Source organism: Vanessa atalanta, chromosome 4, assembly GCF_905147765.1.
Source record: "Vanessa atalanta chromosome 4, ilVanAtal1.2, whole genome shotgun sequence".
Lineage (NCBI taxonomy): Eukaryota > Metazoa > Arthropoda > Insecta > Lepidoptera > Nymphalidae > Vanessa > Vanessa atalanta.
In genome coordinates, this window is record NC_061874.1 from 5866911 (window position 1) to 5894364 (window position 27454).

General features: G+C 29.9%; 2 protein-coding genes across 2 annotated transcripts; one reads left to right on the forward strand and one right to left on the reverse strand.

Moving 5' to 3' along the window:
* Window positions 1-8855: 8855 nt before the first annotated feature.
* On the forward strand, window positions 8856-15792 carry LOC125078013 (cytochrome P450 4g15). The gene is made up of 9 exons (XM_047690158.1): window positions 8856-8988; window positions 10813-11038; window positions 11431-11634; window positions 12071-12250; window positions 13938-14134; window positions 14244-14528; window positions 14625-14862; window positions 14939-15124; window positions 15216-15792. Exons 2-9 carry the CDS (start codon window positions 10828-10830, stop codon window positions 15392-15394), a joined length of 1680 nt encoding a protein of 559 aa, XP_047546114.1. The 5' UTR covers window positions 8856-8988; window positions 10813-10827; the 3' UTR covers window positions 15395-15792.
* A 42-nt stretch (window positions 15793-15834) lies between these two features.
* Window positions 15835-24330, reverse strand: LOC125077973. Its single transcript, XM_047690107.1, has 10 exons — window positions 24188-24330; window positions 23870-24081; window positions 22805-22996; window positions 22344-22411; window positions 21297-21471; window positions 21042-21219; window positions 17600-17795; window positions 17237-17366; window positions 16383-16563; window positions 15835-15946 (listed from the first exon to the last, which is right to left on the reverse strand). Exons 1-10 carry the CDS (start codon window positions 24319-24321, stop codon window positions 15835-15837), a joined length of 1578 nt encoding a protein of 525 aa, XP_047546063.1. The 5' UTR covers window positions 24322-24330.
* Window positions 24331-27454: the final 3124 nt, after the last annotated feature.

Sequence of the window (27454 nt, forward strand, 5' to 3'; positions counted from 1 at the left end):
CTCCGAGCGGCCACCAGTGTGCCCAGTTGATCAAAAAAATACATTTACCCGGTAAAGCTACTTTAAATTTAGGATAATTATTTAAAAAAACCTTACACTTAATATGATTTTTGCATATGTATCTATCGACCTAGTAAATAAACCAGCTGCGCATGTATTTTTTATAATTTAACATAATGATTATATGCGAGAGCATCTAAATGGTGATTTGTCATTTAATACTTTTTAATGTCACTGTTTGCTTTCCTAATAAAATAAAATGAAATAAATACTTTTTATCAAAGCCGTTTCAAATGATACAATCATTTATTTTTTTAGATAAAAATTAAGACTTCACAATTTATTTATTTTAAAGCACTCTCTTTGACACTCAATATTTTTTTAATGTCAATGTTTACTTTTTTCCCATTGTGAGTGTAGGTATAGTTGAAAGAAGTGGTATATATAAGAAACAAAATTTACCTGTATAAACGATTAGCATATTTAAAAATAAACAGCGACAATAAAATAAAAAATCCGAAATGACCCTATGCATTGCGTTTTTTTTTACAAAAGAGTATGTTGTACGCCAAAGGATATGTATGTATGAATATGTATGTTCTTGAGCAGTTGGCTTGGAACATATAACAACATTTACTATCGTATAAAAAAAAATACAGCTGAGTTTATTTCGCCCGTTCTTGTCAGATCTATCTTCTATCTTAGTCTTATTCGCTTCTACCAAAGACTTTTGGCTTTGATTTTGATTCATCCGGCACATGAACACGAGATGAATGAAATTCATTCATATATTCATTAAATCAATCAATCTATCAATCATTCATTCATTAATTCATGAAAAGATACTGATATCTGCCCAGATTTAAATACATCGGTAATAAATATTTGGTTAAGATTTAGATGTTCTAAACTCCATCTTGACTTATAAATATTTCTGTGTTAAATAATTGATTTTGACTATATTTTCGACATTGGTTTAATGTAATAAGGTTATTCTACCTAATGTTAAATGAAACAGAGACGTGACTACGTTGTAGTGATTTTTTTTTAAGTTCGTATAATATGTTTACAAGTAAAATGTAAATCACAATTATTTTAGTTATTCAATAAACTTTCAATTCAATTTAAAATTAAAATCGAACTAAGTTCATTAAAATTGTCTCCACTGGTGATAGGAAGGCTGGTTCGTTTTTAGCCCAGAGGATCGTAATTGCGATTCAACGGGGAAATGCTACTAGCATTCTTGCTACCGTTCCACGCGTTCAAGATTTGTACAGTATCTATTTTTAATTCATATTTGTATATATATTTAAGCACTTAATGTTATCTTTTTTTTTAGCATTAGCAGCCTGTAAATTTTCCCACTGCTGGGCTAAAGGCCTCCTCTCCCTTTGAGGAGAAGGTTTGAAGCATATTCCACCACGCTACTCCAATGCGGGTTGGGATCAGCTGCCCCGAGAGAAGCCAGTTGTTGTCAAGCTGGTCTAAATTGACAAATCAATCAGATGAAACTCGATAGAGTTTACCTTTAAACTATGCCAGATTCTGAAAATGGTTCAATGTTATCTATTCTTATAATATATATATAGCAGTTCACTAAAATAAATATAAAAGAAATGTTTGACATCAATTAATATGGAAATATTAAGAAACAGCTGACATACGTCTAGCAACACGGGTATGAGGTTGCTATTTAATTTAAAAACGTCTAGAGGTTCTTTACAACAACACCGATTTTGGGTCGTGTCTGCGATAGAAAGTCATTGTCATTCTTTTCTACCCGTCAGGTAGTCAAGTTTAGCCTGAGTTCACCTGAGGACGACAATAGTGTATATGATTATAGGCACATATTTTTGTAAGACGACTGAAATAGGCCACACAAACAGACTATTTAATGTCCGGTACGGTGTAATTCATCCTCAAAGAGGCTAAGTACGTATTTTTCTAAAAGTTCTAAACTGATTTTAGCCTTATTATTATTATCACCTTTGAAAATATTTGTGATTACATTAGGTTTGATGTTACTATTGTTAAAGCTGCGTGCATGTCAGTTTCGGCATTAGTCTTCTCATATTAAGTATAATAAAACATGCGTCTATTGATCATAACTAATAGCAACTAAAAAAAACCAATTAAACCGTTTTAGAATATTTTTAATCACAGCGAACAATAATTATATTAACCTTGGGAGCTAAGATATTAATATCGCTTGTGCCTGTAGTTACACTGGCTCACTCATCCTTCAAACTGGAACACAACAATAATAAGTATTGCTCTTCTATTAATTAAACCCTTCTAAATATTGTTAGAAAGAACTCACGTGCGATAGCACTATTTGTAATTAATAGGTGACTAACGTAACGTCACCTACACCTAAGTAAAAAAAAATATTGATTCATCTCATTAAAGGTGTTCATGGGTGAAATGACAAATAAGTTAACTAAAAATTATATAAAGTATAATATATATTGCACTATAGTTTTAATCTTTAAATAAATATATAATTAAAATCATGAACCAAATCAATTCCACTTACTCACACATTTTTAGCTATATCGACAAAAAAATTATATGTTATGAAATATTCTCGGCCCCTAAATGTTTAGATGAATATTTTAATGTTTATAAAAAGTAACTATAAAAACGTAGTTCAGCTAGCACTGATGTATAAACAGCTTCAGTTAGTTTAAGTAACATATAGCCATCATCTCTATATTTCAAGTCCTTAAATTAATTACATATCAATATATACTACTACACTACACTACAAATCTTAGTGATTTGAGAAGACAAGTCAAATTTATTATCTTACTGTGCATCTACGCTTCACTTCAACGTCAATTTATTTTACTAGTGTGCGTAATTAGAGGCCAAGAGAGTTTGACTACAATTTTTTCGATGTGTTCAGCTTCGACTGTCTATCTAGACATGTTAATAATTATTAAAAGAAATTTAAGTAATATAAGCTAATATAAAGAAATAAATCTTGGTGATTGGTTGATTTGATGGTTGACAAAATACAATCACATAGTCCGGTAACACTTTTATATAAGTAAAAATGATTTATGATTGAGATATGATTTATAAGATTCTTGCGACCATAATATCCATTAAATAATTTGTATCAAACTAGGTACGTGTTTATGAGTAGCGACATCCGACTTGGCTTACTGGTAAAATTAAGGATAATTTTATTAAAAAAATATTATAACAAATATTAAAATTAAGCGTCGGGCAAAGAGATCACTCCACTTGGGCTGTCCCACAAGGTCATCTTACATCTCACGATTCACTGCACTCCCCACATTTTTTCTTCTTATAAATAACAACTATATTTTTGCATTGTACACCACATTGAAAAAATATAAGCAATTTTTAATGATTACACCATTAATAATATGTCATATATTTTTATAAGAACTAATGTTATATAACGAACTAGCTGTGCCCTCTGCCCACGGCTTTGCCTGCATGGAATTCAGTCTGTGCCTGTAAGAATTTTGGCTTGCTTCACATAATTATGTATACTATTATTTCAGACTGAAATTTTATTATTATTGGTATAAAATATAGCTTATATTGCTTCGGGATAATATAGCTATCTAATGGTGAAAGATGGTGAATGGTTGGGCTATAATTTATAGAGATATTGTGTGAATAAACTAACAAATAACCATTAATTGCGCGTGAAGCTTCTGCTAATTTTTCAGAAGACATTTTCAGTTATACAAATCTTATACTGTAAGTATATCTTCTCGGTGTTGGATAGCGCCTGTACCTTCAACTTCCTCACCGAATACACACAATGGCCTATTTCTCGTAAAACGTACAACATAATATAGATATGCTATATAGCTTATATGTAGGTACAGTTGTAAGGCGTAACTATAAATTAATTATAAATTAGTAGTTTTTGTGTAAACATACAAACAACTTACCTCTTTATAAAATAAGTATGAGAGTAGATTTCCGCTCCCAGTAAACACGTGTAAGTGATATATTATAAGAATTATACATACTAATAAACATATTTAATTTCTAATTAACACGTGCTTAAATAATTAATACCATTATTCTGATTCCAAATACTGACTTTCGTACATTTTTCAACCTCTATTTTCCCTTTCTACGAGTAGAATTTCCTTCTGGTAAAATATGTTATCGAATGCCTACCTATATCACAAATAAAAGCTATTTTTCTAATCATCCTCCTAGCTAAGCAGGTTTCATCACGATGTTTTCTTGTACCGTCGAGCACAAGAACATTTATAAGCACAAATTAAACTGTAAAACATTTGAAACATTGAAATTTACGCATGCACGTTGCAATCGACCGTCACCAAAACTGTAAAAATATATATAAATAATAAAGTTTTGTTGTAAACTACGTTATGGTATTTATTTATCTTTTATATGTATTTAATTAATGCATCATAATATAATATTTGTAATTTTTTACCTCAACATTTAAATATATATTATAGGGTAGCTTTTATACGTACGATTTATCGAAACCGGTGATAGGTTTTTATAAACATAGATTGCACGTGTTTTTTTATAAAAAGTATATACTTTTTAAATACTAATTTACGTCACCTGTCATAAAAATGAATTATTTTCAAACTAAATACTGAACAGGTTTTGATATAGTACATCTTGTTGCTTGACTGTCTTGACCTAGAGACGAGATATACGTTTTTAAGTTGATATAGCGAAAAATAATTTGATAATAGGATATTCATTAAATTATTATCTTTGTTAATAATACCACAATAACTACACATATGACCGTTGAAACTGGTCCGAACACAGAGAATAATAATAAAAGTTATAAAAAATATTAAATTGAAGCAATAATATTGAATTTCAAATAACATTAATAAATATATACTAAGTTGAATAATTAGTAATTATACTTGATAATTAATATTAACAATGGTTTATTATTGTATGATTTAAATTAATTCATATTACTATTTTTTCATTGGAACATATCAAATCATATTCATGATACATGAAAATATTTCTACTTATTATTATTAAAAAAAAAAACATACTTAAAAATAAGTTAAACTTCGTTAAAAGATTAAAGAAACAACAATAAACCTTTATTAACTTAAAGAAAAGGAGGCTATAGATTGGTGTTTATTCTTGATTGCACCGATGCATGGAGGTTTCTTTTCTACATTTTCCTTCACAGCCGAACACGAGATGAATTATAAACTTGAAAAATTGAGTATATGTAAAATCAGTTATGCTTATCCGGATTTAAAGCCTAGCCCTATATTGAAAATCTAAGATCTACTCTGATCTGCCTGTGTTTTCTATGCAGTCCGGGACATCTCATCTCAATGACCTAAGTTCCCCAAGGATATTTGAATAATGATAATTTGTGGATTATTACAGATTATCCAAAATCCATCGAATAAAATATTTTATAAGAGTAACAATACCATTATATCGATTTAAACACGCATGAAGATCTGACGTTACATAATATTATATCGCGTTGTTTATTGTACCGAGAAACTAGAATTCCATAAGATATTAATGTTGAAGCAATTAACATACTTGCTAAGAACATAACAGCACTAATATGTAGATTTTAAATTGCTTTAAATCGGATTGAATCGGAAAGAATTCGCATTTATCTTCTACAATTGACTAATACTGTGAATTTTTTATCAATATTCATGTATAATAATAATAATAACGTGTCTGGATATGAAGTGGTCTTGTGCTATATCTCTCTCCGGTCGTGTCTGACCGCGCGTCATCACACAATATTGCAACGCAGCTGACCGTCAAACACGTCACTTTCGCGTGTCAATAGAGAATGCACCTGTACGGAGATATTGCACAAGTTTGTGGATATTTCCTGTGCAATTTGGTTTTGATTTTGATCTTGAGTCTTATACTTGATATTGATGATTAGACATTATTTTGTGGAGACCATTATTTGAACAAAATAAATATTTTCTACCATATGGCGAATCTATTCATATGATAAACTTTTATGCATGCATTCACGTCAAACGATTTCTAAGTACTAATCCATAAAACTCATAAATATCAATATTTTATTCATTTCCTCAGAATAAAATGATTATTAAAATTTAGTCATTTATTAGTGGTAGTTATTGAGATGTTATCTGTGATCTTGTAAATTTAACATTGAACTAAAAAATATACCGCAATGGTCTAGTACGTATTATATCGATCTTGGCCTTTATATTTTGTTTGATCCAAGGGAACTCTGCTTTTATTGATGTTCTAAGAAATTTATACAAATAAATTTCTAGTAAAATTTTAATCATGTGTAATTTTTCAGTAGAAATGTATTATAATAAACTAATTATACTTCAGTTTTACAAAAACAGTTGATCAAATAATATACAATCTTATTTTTGGCAGCTTATTATCGAAAAGAGCCGGACGAAGTATGTAGAAATAAAAAAACTAACTTTATTTTCGTCAAGCTTTCCCAACCATCGGGCCAGTTAGGGACACCACCGATTCGGTTTTTTCCAAGTCATAATTTAGGAGTGACAATATAAAGTGTTATTACGCAGTCATACAAATAACCATATTTCTTATTCATGCGTATATTTGCGTGACCTAACTGAACTCGAACTTACCCATTAAATTTATTTTTTATGTTATGTATGTATTTGCACAATAAAATCCACAATAAAAAAAAAACAATTGCTAATCTATTAGTTTATCCTTACTTTAATTAATTAATTTATTTATTAAATAGGAAACCAACACAATGTACAATATTAATATATAACTATCATATAAAAGATCATCACAATTATAGGCTAACTCATCATGTACAACTCCAGTTGTCACTCCAAATTAACATTTTTTAATCTAAAACCATAAAAAACGGGCATGCATTAAAGTAAAATTATTTATATTAAGATAACTATAACAAGAAATAGATAGATTTAGAATAATAATAATATTATAGGGGGCAAACGAGAAGGAGGCTTACCTGATGGAAAGTGATTACCACCGCCAATGGATATCTGCAACACCAGGGGGGTTGCAGGTGCGTTGCCGGCCTTTTAGGAAGGAGTACGCTCTTTTTTTGAAGGTTCCCAAGTCGTATCAGTTCAGAAAAACCGCCGGCGTAATCTGGTTCCACAGAGTGGTTGTGCAAAGCAGAAAATGTCTTAAAAATCGCGCTTTTGTAGATTTTCGGACATCTAGGTGGTGCGAGTGAAATTTAGAATTTTGACGAGATGTCCGAAGGTGAAATTCAGCTGCCGGGATTAGTCCAAGCAATTCCTCGAAACATTCCCCGTGGAAGATTCGGTAGAGGATGCAGAGTGATCCAACATCTATACGCAGAGCCAAAGGTTCGAGCAGATCAGAAAGGGCTTTTCGAGATTAGTATCTTGAATTTTATTTATATTTATATAATTTTTAAGTCATCTGCATAAAAACCAAATTGACGGTATTTTAAACAACTAATAGCATCATAAATAAAAATACCAAATAATATTGGGCCCAGACAGGAGCCCTGTGGAACTCCAGATGTTGCTACAAATGTTTTTGACTCATATCCTCCAAAAACCACATTCATTTCTCCGTGTTGCAAATAGGTAATCTAAAAGTTTAAGAAAATTTCCATTAAACCCATACGACATTACGACTTCGTAAACAATCTTCTAAAAAGAAAACTTTTTTTTTTAGAAGATTGTGATCAACGAGGTCAAACGCTTTAGCTAAATCAGTATAAATACAGTCCACGTGGGTATTGTTATCCAATGACTTCGAAATATCATCAACAAAAACTGCTAAGTTTGACACTGTAGACCTATTTTGTTCTGTCACCACTTTTAAATATAGGAACTACTCGAGCTTTCTTCCAAAGACATGGATACTTTCCGATACCTAATAATTCACGATAAATTAAAGAAAGTGGTTTCACCAGACTAGAAGCGTGAACTGTTTAACGAATATTGGCAGTATATTATCAGGGCCTGCTCCTTTATCAATGTTTAGAGACTTTAATTTAGTTAGTACTTGTTTCCCAGTTATAATTACGTCACAAATCTCAGGAATCCGAAAGTAAAAGCATTTCTAAGAAAAGTTGGCATCAGGCACGTGTTAAAGCCTGCGAAAGGATGTTATGTCCATCTATTTTCTACAATTATCCCAAATAAATGAGAAAGAAAATTGAACGGGAAGGAGAAATTATAAAACTGTTGATTTTCAAGGCAAAGTTTCAAGGTATTCAATGAATTGTGATTTAAAAAGCCCTAAACAGTATGTCTTATTTAGCTAAACAAAACCTGTTTCTTCATTATTTATAATATTCTTATTCGAACGAATGAAACGTAGTTTTAAAAAAATATTATAGAACATGTACGGATTGACCTTGAAAACTCCACAAGAGCAGCCACAAGGTTAGACTAACTATATAAATCATACTGAATTAATGAATATTATCCAATGCATTTTTGATATTATTTGTAATAATGAGCTAATGGAAAAAAATCATTTCATTTAAAAAAGAACGAAATAATTAAATATATTAAGTAAAAAAATCTTAGGTGGCAATAATGATACATATCTCTTAGACAGAAGATTTATCAGCCTAAGCCTCATGTACTCAATGAGGCTTAGGCTGATAAATTGAGTAAAATGTTTCAAATCGATGTAATTCATTTCCTTATTTTTACTTTTTTATAGTATGACCATTAAAACATCGATATTATGTTTAGATATAAGTTTAACTTCAATACATTTTAAATTCGAGTTCTTTTTTAAGCTGATCCAAGCATAAACTTACAAACATTCGCATTCAAATAGAACAGATATTATGCCACAATGTCGTATTCGTGACGTCAAGCGCGTGTATATAGGTGGTTGCGCCGGACTTTTGTAAATAGTCGGAACGCGTGATACGCGCCCCTCAGAACTCAAAATAAATGACTTAGTAGTGAGGCCTTTGTGAGCCGGACATAAGTAAAGGTAGGGATTATAAAAAGTTTTATAAGTGTGATGTGTTAAATTTAAATTTTAATAGTCCTCTTTAATGGATTTTGTTTCTATCTATAAAGGTGGTGGTTATTTTAATGTTTGAATTGTATGATGACCAGGTTTGATCAATAAGGTAAAGAGTTTCACTGAATCTTATTTAGTGATTTTATTAATTTGTTCTAAAAAAATAGGTAGGCCATATATATTTTCATACTAACAAAATTATGAATTAAAAAAAAAACGCCCGCGTGTCATGCCTTTATTATTTATTGCAATTTTAAAGTTTCTTTCTTTCCTTTTCTTGTTATAATATCATTCATGCATTTTAACAAAATACTTGTATCTTAAAATAAACATTGGTTTAAAGAAAAACTTATTAAGTAATTAAATGATTAACATATTTACACAATTATTAATAATAACGTAAAATTTATGCTTGAAAAAAAAACCATAATTTTTTTATCATATATTAAAAGATACGGTCTTTATAGTTAATTATAAAATTTGTTAAAATGTAAAAAAAGGCTAACTCATAAAGTACCTATATAATGATTTTGGTAGCTCATTAAGTTAGCTTAAATAAACAATAAAACTAAAAATTCTTCAATATAATGAAATAAAAAAAAGAGTGAATTAATATAATTAATTCTATGTGTCATAATTAATTTAAAGAAAATGAATATCTTTTATCGTACTAACTTCATATAGCAACTTTTATAACAGGTTTCATAGTTTTAAGCGAGGATTCAATATTAAAATTTTCCGTGAGGCATAAATATAATAGGTATGCTTGTTATTTATTGAAATATTCTGTAAGATGTTGTAGCCTCGAGCAATATATTTAGAGATATTGTTTATGAATATGTTTTAAAATGTTTTGAACCTTTATTTTTCTTTTACACCTTTGGCACGTTAGCTTGCAGTAAGTTATAGAATCTTATCACGTTGCATTTCTGAGTTTTCTTATATCATTTAATGCATATTTTATCGAGAAATAGTTGTGATTTTGTAATTGCTGTCATACATATTAATTTAGATTCGATTAAATATTTATGGATATGTATTTGTTATGTGCCTCGTGTACTTTAAGATGCAAAGATTTTTTATATGTTAAAGTAATCTATTTTAAGTTACGTTAAGTTGCGTCGCCTTTTTTAAGGCATATTTATAACCAAGGTATTTTATTTAGTTCAAAAATAAAGACAAAAAAAAACGAGATTTCTTTGACAAATATTTTTTCTAAATATTAATCAATTAGAGGAGGAAAGAGATTATTATATTAGAGGAGAAGGTTATTTATTTATTAAAATATATAAAAATACCTTTGAATAAAATTATGTTGAAAATGTAATCCTACCTGAATTGTTATTAATTCATGCCGTCATTTTTAATCGAAAATAAAGATACAGGAAACACGTAATTAAATTTTAGAAAATTTACATAAATGTTGACGTAAATAAATGTGTGATAAGTAACATCATGAATAATTAATAAATAAATCAATCAATATATTTTTGATGTTGAGGTCATAAATGTTTAAGACATTTATTACTTAAATTCATTTGGTATTAGATCATTAATTCCTTGAGTCTTTCGAAAATTAAAATTATTGAGTATTTTACATGAGAATAAAATATTTTAATGTATTTATATGTAAATTTTAAGATGATTCGTTATAGCGAGGGTTAATTATACCTACTTAATATTAACCAAATTTGTTTGTAATGTTACTTAACAATGAGCACAATCGTTTTAACCTTCTTAGTATACTATTTTATAATCTAATCACTTACAATATTCCATAAATTTTAACAGAAAAACAATATCAAAATGAGTTACGCGGCCACTGAGACCGTCGCCAGTAGCAGCACGTGGGCAGCCACCAGTTTGTTCTATGTGCTGTTAGTACCTGCAATCCTTTTATGGTATTCGTACTGGCGCATGTCAAGAAGGCATTTGTATGAACTCGCTGAAAAGATCGCCGGACCCAAGGGCTATCCACTCATTGGAAATGCTCTGGAATTTACTGGAGGATCAGACGGTATGTATTAAAATAGAAAACATACATCGCTTAAAGTGAATTTATTTGTTATAGAAAACATATAAATTACTCTTAAAAATTACATTTATATTAGTAACTCGTAAGTTTTTCTCAAACTATGAACCATTTTTTTTTCTAAGATTATATTATAATAAATGTAATACGATTTGTCATTATTCATTTACAAAATTATTTCACTTAAACATTACGAATATATCTCGTAATTATTTTTAAAAGAAAATATATATTACAAAATCTTTTTTTAATATTTTTTCTATTAAATAACAAGCATTATAATTTAATAATAAAATCTGGCAAGACATTTACAATATACAAATATTATATTAAAGACGGAAAAACAAAGAAAGTTAATACTTTAAAAAAATGTACAGATATTTTCAAACGTATCGTGGCCAGAGGAGATGAGTTCAATGCAGAAAATGCTGTCAAGATCTGGATTGGACCTAGGCTTATAGTGTTCCTGTTCGACCCTCGTGATGTTGAAGTCATCCTAAGCAGCCACGTGCACATTGACAAAGCCGAAGATTACAGATTCTTCAAGCCTTGGCTAGGAAACGGTCTGCTCATCAGTACTGGTAAGCATTACCATCAATTTATTAAAAGCAGACGGTATTTACATATTATATAAATAATGTTAAAAGTATATATCCAAAAGTAGTTAATTGACCGACAGACTCATAAAATAGTTTTGCTTTATTCTAATACCAGTATCTAAATAATAAAATGTAGAGTAAGGTCTCTGTATTTGTAACTTGAATACTGTTTTATAAATCGTCAGCTATATTTATACAGAAATTACTCAGCGAAATAATATTTTTGCATAATTTCAAGAACTAAATATTGCGCAACAAATACAATGCGTTAGCGAAATACAACTTTAAATATATAACTAGTAAAGATAGCCTACATTCTCAAACATTACGACGTCTCAATTGAATACTAATATAGCAGATTCATTGAATACGATTTTAAGCCTTATTACATTTGCTTGACTTGTGTTTTTTATTTTAGGTCAGAAATGGCGTTCCCACCGAAAATTGATCGCTCCGACTTTCCACTTAAATGTACTTAAAAGCTTCATCGATCTATTCAACGCCAACTCCAGAGCCGTCGTCAACAAACTGAAGAAAGAATCTGGATCCTTCGATTGCCACGATTACATGAGCGAATGTACCGTCGAAATCCTTCTTGGTATTTATAAGTATTATATAAAAAATCTCAATAAAAAATATATTAACTACGAATAAATAATTAATAGGAGTAGTAATAAAATGCAAATCGTTGCTAAAAGTCTAGTTTCAATGTCAATTTTAAATAACATTGTAGACCTTGGCCGACTTTACAAAATATTAATAAAAATTATGTATGAATACTTAGGCAAAATAAGTCCTTCTGCTCTATTCTAATTTCAAAAGCTATAATTTATGAACAAATATATTTAAAAAATATCTTTCCGTCTGTGTATATTGCATGACTAATTGAACGGAAGCAAGGAAGTTGTTGACATCTAGTATGCTACCTTCAACTTACGCTTCGACTGACGTTACTAATAAGGTTTAATCATAATACTGCAGAAAATACTTCACGCCTATTTAAAGACAAGGCTAAATTGGATGCATTTATTAAATCTTGAGGGTTAAAGTATATTAATTACAAACGTACATTCATGAGTTCTTTCTCACGGGTATTAGATAAAAAATATAGAAACCGATCGATCTCTTGACACATAATATTTATTATTATTCTTAGCTTTCCAATCTTTATTTTAAATATAAATACTAGGGTATTTTCAATAACAATAACTTCAACGACGTATCGATCAATTTAGAAAATATAGTATATATTTTAAATTTAAATTAAAAAAAAAAGTCTTATTCTTTTAATAAAGTGCAACTTTTATGGTTTTCATTCATTGCTTATAATTAAGATCATCTCTTTAATGTACGCGTAAATTCTTATCATATAACAATTCTACTTTATAATAACATTTCACGTTTAATCTCACGTGTCGAAAAATCTCGTTTGGATGGACGTTATCTTCGATGTTGATAACGTAATGTATCAATAAATTTCAATTTCATAGAAATTAATTTCGAATATAAAACTATGCTACATCATTTTTGACACACGTCCACGTCATATTGATCTCTATCTCAAGGATCGGCTACGAAATATGTTTGATATAAAAAACAATTTATACGCCAAGTCACGTATACGAGTATCAACACTGACCGCCATGCTCCAACGAACTGTTCTTGAGAATTTACCCCACTCCATCACATCAATGTTTTGCAAAACGAGGCAAAATTACTAGTCTATAGATTAATTATCCTTATTCACAGGAATAAAAGATTGTTAGAAAATCCTTCCGTTTCATCGAATTATTATAATCGCTGAAACCAGTTTATTAAATTATTTTATACACATACATTATTGTATTTTACACATATCTTTTACTAGGAAATTATTTCAGATATAATCTTCTTAATCTTGTTCTTGAGCAAGACAAATCATTATCGTTTAGAGAAACATAGATAATGCTATAATACTCGTAATATAATCTGCGTATTTCAAAATCGACCTTACTGTGCAATGAATCGTATAAGTATATCAAGTAGTTTAACTCACCATGATGACATAAGGAAAAGTTAGTACACATTAAGTGTCAAGTTTAGCGACCCCCCACAGCCACACGTAATGCTAATGGGCCATAATCACCATCTGTAGACAGAGTATAATTGTCCATTACTATAGTGATTACGAAAAATGAAATTCAATCAAGTTTAACGGTATTTTTTTTTTAAATAGAAATATCTAACTATTACTTAGTGCTTACTCTGTTGTTTTGTAATAATAAGACTTAATACTTTGTCGGCAGAAACTGCTATGGGTGTCAACAAAAGTACCCAAGACCAGAGCGGATTTGAATATGCTATGGCAGTCATGAAAATGTGTGATATCTTGCACTTAAGACATACTAAAATTTGGCTTAGACCCGACCTCTTATTTAATTTCACTCAGTACGCTAAGCTGCAGCATAAACTTCTTGATGTTATTCACGGTTTGACCAAAAAGGTATGCTTCTTTGATTTCCTTTTTTTTACGTATGTATAAGTCAAATATTAAGCAATTACATAAATTATTGAGGTTAAAAAATGATTTCATGTTTGTATCGACGTTTTAGGTCATTAAAAGGAAGAAGGAGGAGTTCCAGTCTGGCAAAAAACCAACCATCGTAGAAAGCCCAGAAGTTTCGGAGACTAAAGATGGTCTACCTTCAAAAGTAACCTCTGTTGAAGGGCTTTCTTTCGGTCAATCTTCAGGACTTAAAGACGATTTAGACGTTGATGATGATGTTGGTCAGAAGAAACGTCTCGCTTTCCTTGACCTTCTTCTGGAAAGTGCTCAAGGTGGGGTTGTAATTACTGATGAAGAAATCAAGGAACAAGTAGACACTATCATGTTTGAGGTACATAGGCCATGTTATATGTATTTATTTTCATTTATATTCGTTTATTTTATCTTTTTTATTTGTTATAATTTTTAAAATGATGAAATATTTTAGGGTCACGATACCACAGCTGCTGGAAGCAGTTTCTTCTTGTCTTTAATGGGAATTCATCAAGATATCCAAGACAAAGTTGTTGAAGAATTAGACCAAATTTTCGGTGACTCTGACCGCCCAGCCACCTTCCAAGATACTTTAGAGATGAAGTATTTGGAGAGGTGTCTAATGGAAACTCTTCGACTTTTCCCTCCAGTACCAATTATTGCCCGTCATTTAAAACAGGACATCACAATGCGTAAGTTTATCTTTTGGTAGAAACATAAAGGAAAATTAATACAATTAGGAATAACACTTATTATTTTTATCAATAGCATCTAATGGCAAGAAAATACCAGCGGGAGCCACGGTTGTTATTGCAACATACAAACTACATCGTCGTGAAGATGTCTATCCTAATCCCGCCAAGTTTGACCCTGACAACTTCCTGCCAGAGCGCTCTGCTAATCGCCATTATTACGCTTTCGTGCCTTTCTCTGCTGGACCCAGAAGCTGCGTCGGTAAGATAATAAATTTATCTTTCTTATATTACATTTTTATGCAGTCTTGGTATTTGTTTGTATTGTTATTTTACTATATCTCGTATTATAGGTCGTAAATACGCAATGTTGAAGTTGAAGATCATTCTTTCAACTATCCTGAGAAACTTCCGTGTCCACTCCGACCTTAAGGAATCTGACTTCAAACTTCAAGCTGATATTATTTTGAAGCGCGCCGAAGGATTTAAAGTACGCTTGGAGCCCCGCAAGAGGACAGCAAAGGCATTCTAAACAACTGTACCAATATAGTACAAAAACCTGAATATTTATTGTAACTGTGTGCACATTTTTACAATATCTAGAGTTAACATTATGTGATACCAGTACTGACTAAATTATACTTAATTTAATTACTAAGAATGATAATTTATCAAAGGTGGCAGAATTTATTCATGGGATCGAAGGAGGTACGACAAATGTAGTTTTATTTTGTTTTGCTTTAGCAATGATGTGTTGTTTTCTGGGCAAGCACGAATCCATCTTAGGCTGCATCAATACTTAGTATTGAGTGTGATTGTAGTCAAACGTAAGCCTATTGTCTATAAAAAAAGGAATTATATGTTGTAAATAGTCAATTACATGTATATTACGAGGATAAAGATAAAGCAATAAACGATAAATAATAAAAATATGCATTTTTATTATACAAATTAAATTTATAACAAGAAAAATTAAGAAATACTACTTCGAAGTTTTCTTATATCTTCAACAGTATCTATTCTACCCAATAATGCTTCAGCATCTGAATTAGCCGTCATCAAATTTTTGTTACCAAGATGAATTCTAAAACATATTTTAAATATTAGTCAATCGTTTTATAAATTAGCTTATAAAATATAAAAAATGCAATAGATCTTAGTTTTATAAAATTCTGCCTTAATTTAAAGACAATCTGCAACATCTTGACGAAATCATAAAACATTTGCCATCTGCGAAGCCAAAAATCTTCTACTATTGAAGTGGATGTGCAAATTGTTTCACCACGATGCTTCACTTGATGAAACTTTTAGCTTGTAGTCACATGCCTGCCATATATCAGAATTCTTTATTAAATTTGAAGAATTCATCAAAATTTTTTAATTATGACTGCAGAGATTACCTACTTGCCCGGGTTATCCACGACATTTGTTTAAAATATATAAGCACGTTTTCTATCACTAGAACCCTCTCAAAACTTATCATAATAAATAATACAATCATTCCGAATATGAATACATACTGCAATACATCCAATGGTGTCCGATTATGGACAGGACATATACATGGAACTAATTGGTGATGTTGCTTAGTAACCCACCAACCAGAACGAGACAATTTCCATTCAATCATTTTCAATTTTGCAACGGAACATTTACCAGACTCTCTTATCAAATTAAAAAATGATGCCATTAATTCTTGACCTAAAAAGTGATGATTTATTTTCTAAACGAAATCTTTACAAAAATGATATTTACTTTTGTTATTAATAAAGAGATATTTTTTTGGATTTGTAACATAATTATAAATATGATGAGTATGCATAATATATCTAAATATTAAACCGGAATTTTCATTCCAGTACATCCATTTATTATGTATACACATATTCCATTAAAAATAGTGGTCATTATTAATATAGAGGAAAAAATTAATTATTTAAATTTATTGTCTATCAAATATCGCATCACATTTAAACTTATACCTACATAGCTTTAAATAAAAATTAATTTGACTACGTACCCATCACCCAAGGTTACATAATATAATATATAGGACTTTAGCCCAGGAAATAAAAAGAGCGTTGTGTTATTAAAAATGGTTCTATGCAAAGTCCAAATAACAACAGCTCGTAATGTTATTTATCATCAGTTATCAATTCGGTTGAATTTTTTGTGTACGTTACTCCAGAACGCCGTCATTTACGAAACGATTTAAAAAAAAAAAATTTTGTTTGATGTCAGTTAAATTATAAGAAACAATTTTAAGTCGGTTATTATTTTGTTAAAATTTTATATTATTAAAGTTAAACAACAATAACCTATTGATATATACAACCATTTTGTTTTAATATAATTAATTATATAAATGTTATACCAGCTGATATAGCCATCATCAATCTAGATTGTTCCGCTTCTTCTTCATAGATTTCTATGGTATCAGTTTTGTATATAACATCCAGCTCGCTAGATGTCTCTTTATCCTTTTTTACTATATTTTGTTTTGGCTGTTAAAAAAATTAGATAAAAAAGTTAAATTAGGCTGCAACATTTATAATTGTTCAAATAGCTCATAAAAACTGTAAATACTGAACGGACTCTTTTTCATAATAAGGGTTGCCAAAATTAGAATGGTGTATTGAATTATAAACAAGCATATTATAATAAAATAAAATTTACAGAAACTCAGAACGCTACACATAGACTATATATTTATTTGTTATCATAAAAAATTAAATACATTTTGCCAATTCAATCCCATAAAGCATTGAAATGCTTCAGTGAGATGTTGTGTGCCAAGTTCAGGTCTTTCTCGTCTCAAATGCAACTCTCCTAGAAGATGTAAGGCTCGACCAAGCTGTCTCCGAAGGCCGTGTTCCATTGCTAAAGCGCCCATTTCTGTAAGTAACTTAGCCGCCGTTTCGTGCTCGCCTAGTCTATTGAATGATACAACATTAGTAAATTAATTAAAACATTAATGTATGTTAAATATGCACATGACCCATGATAAATATCGATTATGTTATTTTGTTCCTCGTCAATTTAATAATATGCAGAATTATAATTAACAAATTTGCTTATAATGGAATAAAAAAATAGCATTAATTAGCCCGTAGGACACTGTTTATTATGTTTTGTTGGCTTTATTTAGTGTATTAATTTACTTTCAGTTACCTACATAATAAACTATCTATTCAATTTTACTTGGTTCCAATAGATTTTGGTGATATTGATGAAGTTTTTCACATAAAACATTATGAGGAGTAAATTAAACGATCAACAAAATATATAGTAAGTAGAACTGAAAGTAACATTATTTAAAAGACCCCGCTACTAGCAAAGATATCTTCTCTCCCAGAGGAAAGGGGGCTGAAGCCTAATTGCTACCAAGCTACTCCAATATGGAAGTGTCCATATACCTGTAGTACCAACTCGGCTCTAATATTAACTCTAAATCATGTCTTTTTAGAGTTATCCAAATAAGTATAAAAATATGTCTAAATAATTTTAGAAAAACATTTTATTCGTGTTTTCAAAGCGTGGTTTCCATGCGTATTCCTTATTCAATAATTACGCAACCGCTTTTAGTATTTATTTATGATAATAATCTAATTATGTACATACCTACTACTTTTTTATTGTATTTACAACATCCACGGGCTCACAGTTGCCCGTGCCTTTTCTACATTATACTTTTATACATTTTGGCGTTTTTATATTTTATTTTTTTACTGAACATCAGCAGATCTTCGCTGGACTTCGAGCTTGTCGTCTTCTTGGAAGACGTGACCCACACTGTCTTTTTTTTTACATATAAATACTATTATTGCAAAAAATAGGTCCAAATAATGCGTATTACCTCTGACATTTCATAGTTAGTAAAGTAATATCTTTAAAGGTATTTTTTTTTACATTGCTTTAAGCAAAATGGCTAAGCCTTCGATGGAGTTACCATGAGTTCGAAATATTATTATATATTATAACAGTTTTAAAAAAAAAAACGATTTCATTGAACTTAAAATATTAGATTTATTTAAAATTAAACATATCGACTATTGTTTAGTTATAGTTCGAACAAGTCACTTTCAATGAGTCTGATATATGATTGATTTTATTAATTATTTCGGATAAAAGACTATATTGTTATGTGGTGCCTAACAACTATATTTTTATTTATTACCAGACAGTATTACAATATATTTTTAGGAGCAAATTAATGGCAACATTTTACATATATTATGAAGGTATTGGATCCTTCTCTGTTGCCGTACCCATGGTCTTGAAAAGATTCCTTCTCTGCCTGTGTGTATTTAACTACAGGATCTAAGGTTAGATTTCGGGCATCACAATACCGTTATACGGATTTAGAAGCTGGGACTTTATTACATTACTGGGTGAGTATACTCGTATACCTCCGTTAACTTTACTAAGACAGTACGCTACGTGAAATGGTTCACAAGAATTTTTAAGAGGACAGTCCTTGCGGAACGCTAAAATAGTGCTTACTATTTTCAAAATGTCTTAAAACTGGAGCATTGATTGTGGATAAAAAAATACATTCAGTATCTGAATAGATATATCTCAAGTTTCACCGGATTATATTAATAAAATATATATCAATAACTTAGTAAATTCATCGTCAACATCACTCCAAATACTGAAATCGACTTTTTCTATTAACATTTATAAGCTATTTAGCGGCTAGTTTACACATGTATTTTTGGTTAAATGGGGACACAAAAGTGTAAATAATAAATTTACCATGTTCATTTTCTATTATATCACACAATATTATAGTAATTTTTATTTAAATATTGCTTACTTTATGGCATTCGTCGTCCATACTTTTTAGTATGGAGAAAATAATTTGACGGTTTTGACTTATTATTCGACATTTCTGTCAATAAATTTTCAGTCCCTCCCCAGAGCCCAAGGTGAGAGCACGTCAGTTTTTATTTCGAGCCGAGTCTTATAATTTCGCGAAACGTCTACGCACACATAGATAAGTTAGCATAAGGGTGTGGCGCGAGTGTCGTTTGATGCAATTGTTAATTTTTACTTTTTATAATAGTTTTGGACTTTTTTGTAACAAACTATAATATATTTATTACACTTAAGTACATAAACTAGGTAAATACGAAAATTAATCACATAGTAAGAAAATCAAATCTAAAAAGGGTACGAAGGGTAACCTCTTTCCCCTAATGTCGAATTAAAAGTACAAAATTCTAAGGATGAACATAGTGAATACCTGAATATATCTGAATGTAATGTAATGTTTGCACTATCCTGCTTATTTTTTTCTCTAAATTCGAAATTTAAAATAAACGCCAACTCATACCATTACTCATGTCGTTTAGTTCGTCTGGTTAATTTCTAATTATTTAAATGCTTTATTAAAATAGTGCATAGTGCTAAGAAAAAACGGTTAATATACATTCCATTGTGTATTGATGATATACTTAGTTAGTACCTTTCATGACCAGATACCATTAACGGCTCACCCCCCCTGATTTTTGTGTAATATAAAATAATTTTAATTGAATTATTTCATAAAAATACTTTTTTTTAATAAAGACTTGTTTAACCATGAGAAAGTATTTTGTCTTTAGTTTTTTGTTTGTTAAAAAAAATATTTGATTAATATTTACCTATTTTTATTTATAAAATTTATGTACTTTACGCCCTAATTCGGTATACCTACCAACCTTAAAATATCCAGAAAATAAAAATTATTTAGACGAATGCGGTTGAAACAATAAAAATCATAATGTATATTAAGCATCTTAATGCACTCTGACCGCACCCTATGCTAACAAATAATTTATAATTGTGTTTGCGAGTGACAACCTTATAGCTAATACATTACTCGCAATTAAATTTATTTTAATAAATCCTACGTTATAAATGCGCAATGAAAATTTAATTTATTCGTTGCACCTAAAATAAGCAACTAATTGTCTCCGGGGATGCGTACGAAACACTGCATAATGCAACTATTTTATTGGAAAGTACCTATGTGTATGTTCAAAAATAAATTCCCACGCTTACAAACTACGCTCTTAAGGATACAATTGTTAACTTAAAGAGATTGTTTGATTGGTAATTTTTAAAAAAATTGATATCAAATGTATTTTTAAAAAATAGTATCACATATTGGTTAAACAACACATCACAGATACCTTTGCATGACAGCGGCTAAGTGCATCTTCGTTTCGCATAAACCTTTGACATCACCACTTTGTTCATAAATTTGAAGCGCTCTTAGAAAAGTTTTGTGTGCATTGTTCAAGTTATTCATCATTAATTGACTTACGCCAATTTCTATTATAGCCTCAGCTATTTTTGGCGTATCTTTTGCTTTAAGAAATAAAAATATTTTTTAATGTAAATTTAATTCTAGTTACATATTGCTTTATTTTATTGAGTAGACTTACCATCCCTTGCTCTACGTTCAGCGAGTCGCGATAGCCTCTCTGATTTAGCGGGATCGACATCTCGAGATAGTCGCGCTTTGCTAAGTAGTACTCGATGTAGTTGAATTGCAGTTGCGGAGAACACTGTTTCGGATGATACATCCCCGCCTTCATCAGATTCGATTAGAAGCCAATCCTGTTTATTATAATTGTGATCAGATGAAGATTTTATTTATAAAACGAGTACATAAGTAACTTTTACTAACTAGTTACAAAGAGTACTTTGACGAAAGAGCTACGGAGAAAGGTATTTGGTACCGTACGATCCAGCCTCATCCATGCAGATATCCTTGGATTGAGAACAGTAACATCAATTTTAATGAAATTAAATTAATTCTGCGGCTTCGGTCTGGGCACATCCATTGAAATAAGTTTGCATTTCTGATGCGGAAAACAACATCTCCGAACTGCACAACTTGTAATGTACCTGATGATCTTTTGCACGTATTATTGGAATGTGCTCAGAACGAATCAATTAGAACTACACTTAATTTAGATATAGTCTGTTGGACAATGCAATGTCATTCTGGCAGATCCAACGTCAAATCTCGCAAAAATGTTGTCCAAATTAAGTCATAGATTAATTAAGATAGCTTTAAGTTTAATATGTATTATGTTTGCATTCTCCTAAGAATCCTCAACCAGGGTGGCATGTTCGCTTATGCGAAAAAGCCCTTTTTTGTAAAAAAAAAAACTAGTTACAAAACTAAGCAATTTGAAATTAAGAGGCTTTAGTATTTCCTTACAACTATGGTACCAAAGGTTCTTGCATTGTAAATACACTTATTTACTTTGACACCGGGTCAACGAAATTTTATTCTTAGCTGTAAAATAATTTTTTGGTGATCGAATAACTATTAAATGAATATTATTTCTGAAGGACCAACTACGCATCACTTATATTACTCTGCCATATTCATTTTATAAGAAAATGGTTTTCTATACAGTAAAGTTTATTAGTGGGCATATTTGTCATTGTCGAACCCTGCTTCGTTTTTTATGACATACCTTTCCGATAGCACAATCTCTAACTTCGGTGAGGATGACAAAAGGCTCTTCGGGATCTGCACCTGGAACTATTTGATTGATTGATTTATATAATTTGTAAGTACACATAATAAACGGAAAAAAATATATATATTATTCTCAATATTTGATTATATATTCGTCACATCAACATATTATATCAAAAATACTGCGTAGTTCAATCGTTTACTACGTCATAAACTATGATTAACTACTTTTTTTTTCTAAAGCATAGTTGTTTTATAACAGTAATAACGAACAATCAACTCCGCGATGAACATACCTAATTGTAAAACTTGTTTCTATGAACAAAAAATATATCCTGTGCATATTTTGTACGTTTTAATATAATAGATATTACAATATCTCATCGTGTTTGTACTTAATTAATATATTAGATAAAATGGAATCAATTAGATTATTTGTTTTTCTTTTTAACTCACATTTATCAAGCAAGAAACAAGCGTAGTGATATTTACAGCAGCCTTTCTGTCGCCCACCATCTATTAAATACTGACTTGAAACAGCTATGGACGCTAAAAAGAACTTTTCGGCGAGCCACAAAATTCCTTTTCCTTTTTCAGAGTAATATAATGCGAGGCTTAATAGTTCTAAGCACTCCTTCTTCGTATTTTCTAAGTAGAAAATGTTGAAACATAATAACACTATCGCAATAATTCTACTATAAACTATATACTTGTCGGGCTTTGTGCTAGCACATCTAGTTAGGCCCATTCATCACATATTTTACTGCCAACCAGCAATGCTTAGTAATATTGCATTCCAGGTTGAAGGACGAGTGAGCCAGTAAATAGGACCGCAAAGGATAACATCTTAGTTCTCAAGATTTTCCCGCGTCTAAGCACATTTTGCACAGGAGCTTAAAATTTCTTACCCAGCCGATGTCTATGAGTGGTGGTGACGACTCACAAAAAAGTGGCATATTTTCCAACCCAATGAAAATAAATTAAACAAAACTTTTACAATTTTAAGCCAGTTTTACCCAATTGGCATAATCTTTATTAAATCTATCACATTAAAATTTTTTAATAGGCCCAGTATATTATTAACTTGTTATACTTTGACCACATACTCATATTCTCTAACCTTAAAATTAATTGTATGCCCAACTAAATGAATAACAATTAGTGGTAATCATATCTTTAAATTATATTAATATATAGTTTAATTCAAGGAAACATAACCAATTCTAAACCAACGATGTTAATGGCAAAGACTGGTATTTTAGTAACGTTATAAAAAAAAAACCGGTCAGCTTTAACTTCGTATAAAATTAATTGACTTTATCGTATCATTTTTGCACGATTTATGAAGGTCCACTCGAGCCTATGATTGTAGCTAGTCAGGGCTTTAATGTATATTGTTATCCATTTAAAGTTAATACATTTTCTATGCATTTGTTTTAAATATTATATTGATTATTATTAAAAAAATTCAATATAAAATTTAAAGGTGTAAATTTTTAAAGAATACTATTTTCGTAAAACCTTTGTCACGATATTTTTCAGCTTTAATTAAGCCATTACTGATATGTTCAAGGTAATCTTCCTTCTTCCTAAGATCCACAACTATACCGATGTCATCCTCTGCCAAAAGCTGTATGTTGTCATAAATAAGATCTTGTAGATAATCCGACGATTCAGAATATCCGCTTTCCCTCAATTCCAAAATGAGGCATTCGTGTAGAGGTAATTTGCGTCTGATTGACAAACAAAATATTATACTTTATAGAACATCTACATAATGATTAAAACGGGAAGTAAATGTAAAGGATATGTTAATGTAATAGAGACCTTTGGATTTACCTTCGGATTCCTTTGGCGTCTAATGCATCTAAACTAAACAAGGCTCTATTTCTTAGATTTTCTAGACTATTCTGTGTCATACAAGCCATTAGTTTTGGTAGACGACGTCTTCCCGGTAAAGTATCCGCTTCCATGATTATTTTATGATTTCGAGGTAAATATAAAAATAAACTTTTTTATTTAATATGACTCAAAATACATATTTTTTAATAATTATTACATATTCATTAATAAAAATTAGTGACTAATAACATATTTTTGACTTTTTGTCAATGATTTGTAAATATGTCAAAATTGATATTTTATTTTTTATAATTTAGTATAAAAAAGTATGTAGTCGTCAATACAACAAATAGGGTATAATAGTCCCCATTGAAAATATTTCAAGCTCATCCAAAAATTGCGAGATTCTTAACTGGTCGTTATAAATTTAAAAAAGCGGTGTAGCAACTCTTAAAAATTTTATTTTTATGTTTATTAGTAGTTACCATAAAAACTTCAAATATTTCATTACTAACGGTTTTTTAAGGTTATGTTTGTTATCTGTGTTATAATACTTATATATGGTATAATATATAACATTTTCCACTAGTTTCAATGGACATAAAAGTTATATATGATTTTAAGATAAGAGTTATTATGTTTAATAGTTTAATAATGAAGCATCTAAATCCAAGATCATGGAAACTCCAAACGCTCGGTAAAACCGTTGATCTCTGAAAATAGATAATATTTTATCGAAGTTTCATTAATTTCTATCACTTATTTGATCTGTTATTTACAAATGCTCAATTTTAATGAATAATTATTTATGTAGACTCAATCGAAATAAATAAATACGTTTTATTAAGCCGGATACTACTTATAATAAACATAGTTATGAATATGTAAAAATGCTTCGCTAGTCTATTCGTATTAAAAACAAGGGCGGAGCTGTTACGAAAAACTCACTTAGGGCTAGCCAACAGTGCAAAAATCGGCCTTATAAATTTATTTTCGTTATTGTAATACAAGTAATTAAAGATGTTCCGACTAGTAATAAATTATTACTTGCGTTGTTTAACTTTATTTAACTTATCAATTTGTCTTGATAGTTTCTAAGTCTCATACTGTTAATATAAATGTTATGAGTTGTTGGTACACGTAATAAATATTTAAAAAAAAAAATAGTGATATTATATAACGTTCTGGGTACTTGCGCAGTGTGGCCATCGCCTTACACTAGCAAATAACTTCTCGAAATAATTATACTAAAACGTTTTTGCGTGTTTTTATAAGTTTTGATAGGTCCGTAGTAAAAAAATGTAACTACCTACAACAACATAATCATATACCGTAAGAAATATACTTACGTCAATTTGCTTATGAATATATTCAGTTACATACAGACTAATACAAACTTAACTCCTTAACGAGGTAAAACCTTAGAAAGTAACACGTGGCGTAGAAAAGTATGCATTGCTTTCCCTCTATTTATTAATTATTCTAAAAGCCGATTAAAATTGCTATTAATATTTATCAGGCGCCTAAATATAAAATAATATGATATTTACAATATTTCACTTATTTGAATACTTGTGATACAAGATCAATATACTATTTCGCTATTTTTCATATACTTCATTTGTTATAATAATTGGTTCACGTAGAAACTTTAAATATTGGATATAAAATGAATCTTGTACGTAATTTGTTTATGCATGTATTTATCTGAATTTATAGAACAAACAAATACAACATCCGCAAATGGCTAAATACAAACATATTATTTCAAGTTCAAAAACAACTATGACTAAATATTATATTTAAAAAAAAAAGTTAAATTGAAAATTAAAAAATTTGGCATACATCTTTGGCGAATTGCCTGTCTTTAAAATATGGCAGTGACTGACAGATGTCGTAATTCAAATCTTTGGTAAGTAATGTGAACAAAGGGTATGTGTGAATGATTCTTAGAATTATTTGTTTTATTTTGTTTTGAACTAGTTATTCGTGCCAATAGTTCTAACTCACAATGTGTACAGAAAAACAAGCGAACTGCTAATTTAATTAACTATTCAAAATCGTTTATTTAAATTTTACTTCAAACAAACTTATCAACTTAATAATAATAAAATAAGATAAAATTTGGTATAAAAAACACATAATCGAATTGAAGTGAGAAAAATAAGAAGTATTATTTTTAACAAAAAATCATATGTTTATTAATATGGTAGTAAGTAATTCAACCAAAAAATCGAATAAAAAATCTAGGTATTCGTTTTTTGCGGTTATCGATAGCATGTAAATTCTTAGTCGGTTAAGATGAATCTCTCATGAACTATAATATTATTTAAATTAAATAACGCTAACGTAGTTTACCTTCAAACAACTAAATCATTCCTTCTAAGGTCAATGTATCCATGTTTAATTGCAAAGATGTTTTAAAATTTAGATATATTACTATAATATTACTTGTTTTGAAGTTAAATAGACGTTAACTTCAAAACAAGTAATATTTCACACAATCTCAGTAGTTATACATATTAATACAATGTAAAGTTCTTAATCTACTTGGTAGTAGGGTTTTGTGCAAGCCCATCTGGGTAGGTGATGATCATCTTCATCAGACATTCTAGTACCAAACAGCAAGTTACTGTTGCGTTCTGATTTCAGGGGTAAGTTAGCCTAACTTTAGGCACACGAGACATGACATCATAGCCCAAAGGTTGGAAAAATAACTGGAAAATTAAGTAATAATGCGATTCTTACTCACTGAAGTCCCCGGCTCAATACGGATCGCAAAAACTGTGGTATCGTTTTTATATATGCATCCGCTACCCCTCCTCGGGGGAGATCTTTTATGGCGCAATCATGCGCCCACACTCTTCATTAGTGCACAGAAAACAGAACATGCGAACATTTTCACGGCCCAAGAAATCACGACTTATCTTTTCAGATTCTTCTAAGAAAAATCTAGAGACATATCTGAAGTTATTTAAACTGACATATTTTTGTTATATTAATAAATGGTAAATATGGACGTACCTAACAAGTCCATGATCTTATCGCACATATTAATCACCACTATCGGAACGTTATAAAATAAGTCAAGTATTTAATTGTGGATGTATATTTCTACACAGTGAGCGCAAAAAGCAGTACATATCTGTGTTTGTTAATAGAACAAGTTATCATCTTTTTATGTCATATTTTCAATGCCATTATAACATAAAAATAGACATTCATGATCAAGATTTTGATAATGTCTTTCTGACCGATTACGGC

Excerpts from the sequence above, each read along its gene's own strand:
- LOC125077973 (XM_047690107.1), bottom strand. The coding sequence starts at position 24,321 with ATGGAAGCGGATACTTTACCGGGAAGACGTCGTCTACCAAAACTAATG. Across the intron at positions 22,997-23,869 it reads TGAAAAATATCGTGACAAAG|AAAATACGAAGAAGGAGTGC; the intron begins GTTTTACGAAAA and ends TTTTCTACTTAG. Across the intron at positions 15,947-16,382 it reads ACACCATTGGATGTATTGCA|AATTCATCTTGGTAACAAAA; the intron begins GTATGTATTCAT and ends AATATGTTTTAG.
- LOC125078013 (XM_047690158.1), top strand. The coding sequence starts at position 10,828 with ATGAGTTACGCGGCCACTGAGACCGTCGCCAGTAGCAGCACGTGGGCA. Across the intron at positions 12,251-13,937 it reads TACCGTCGAAATCCTTCTTG|AAACTGCTATGGGTGTCAAC; the intron begins GTATTTATAAGT and ends CTTTGTCGGCAG. Across the intron at positions 14,529-14,624 it reads TAGACACTATCATGTTTGAG|GGTCACGATACCACAGCTGC; the intron begins GTACATAGGCCA and ends GAAATATTTTAG.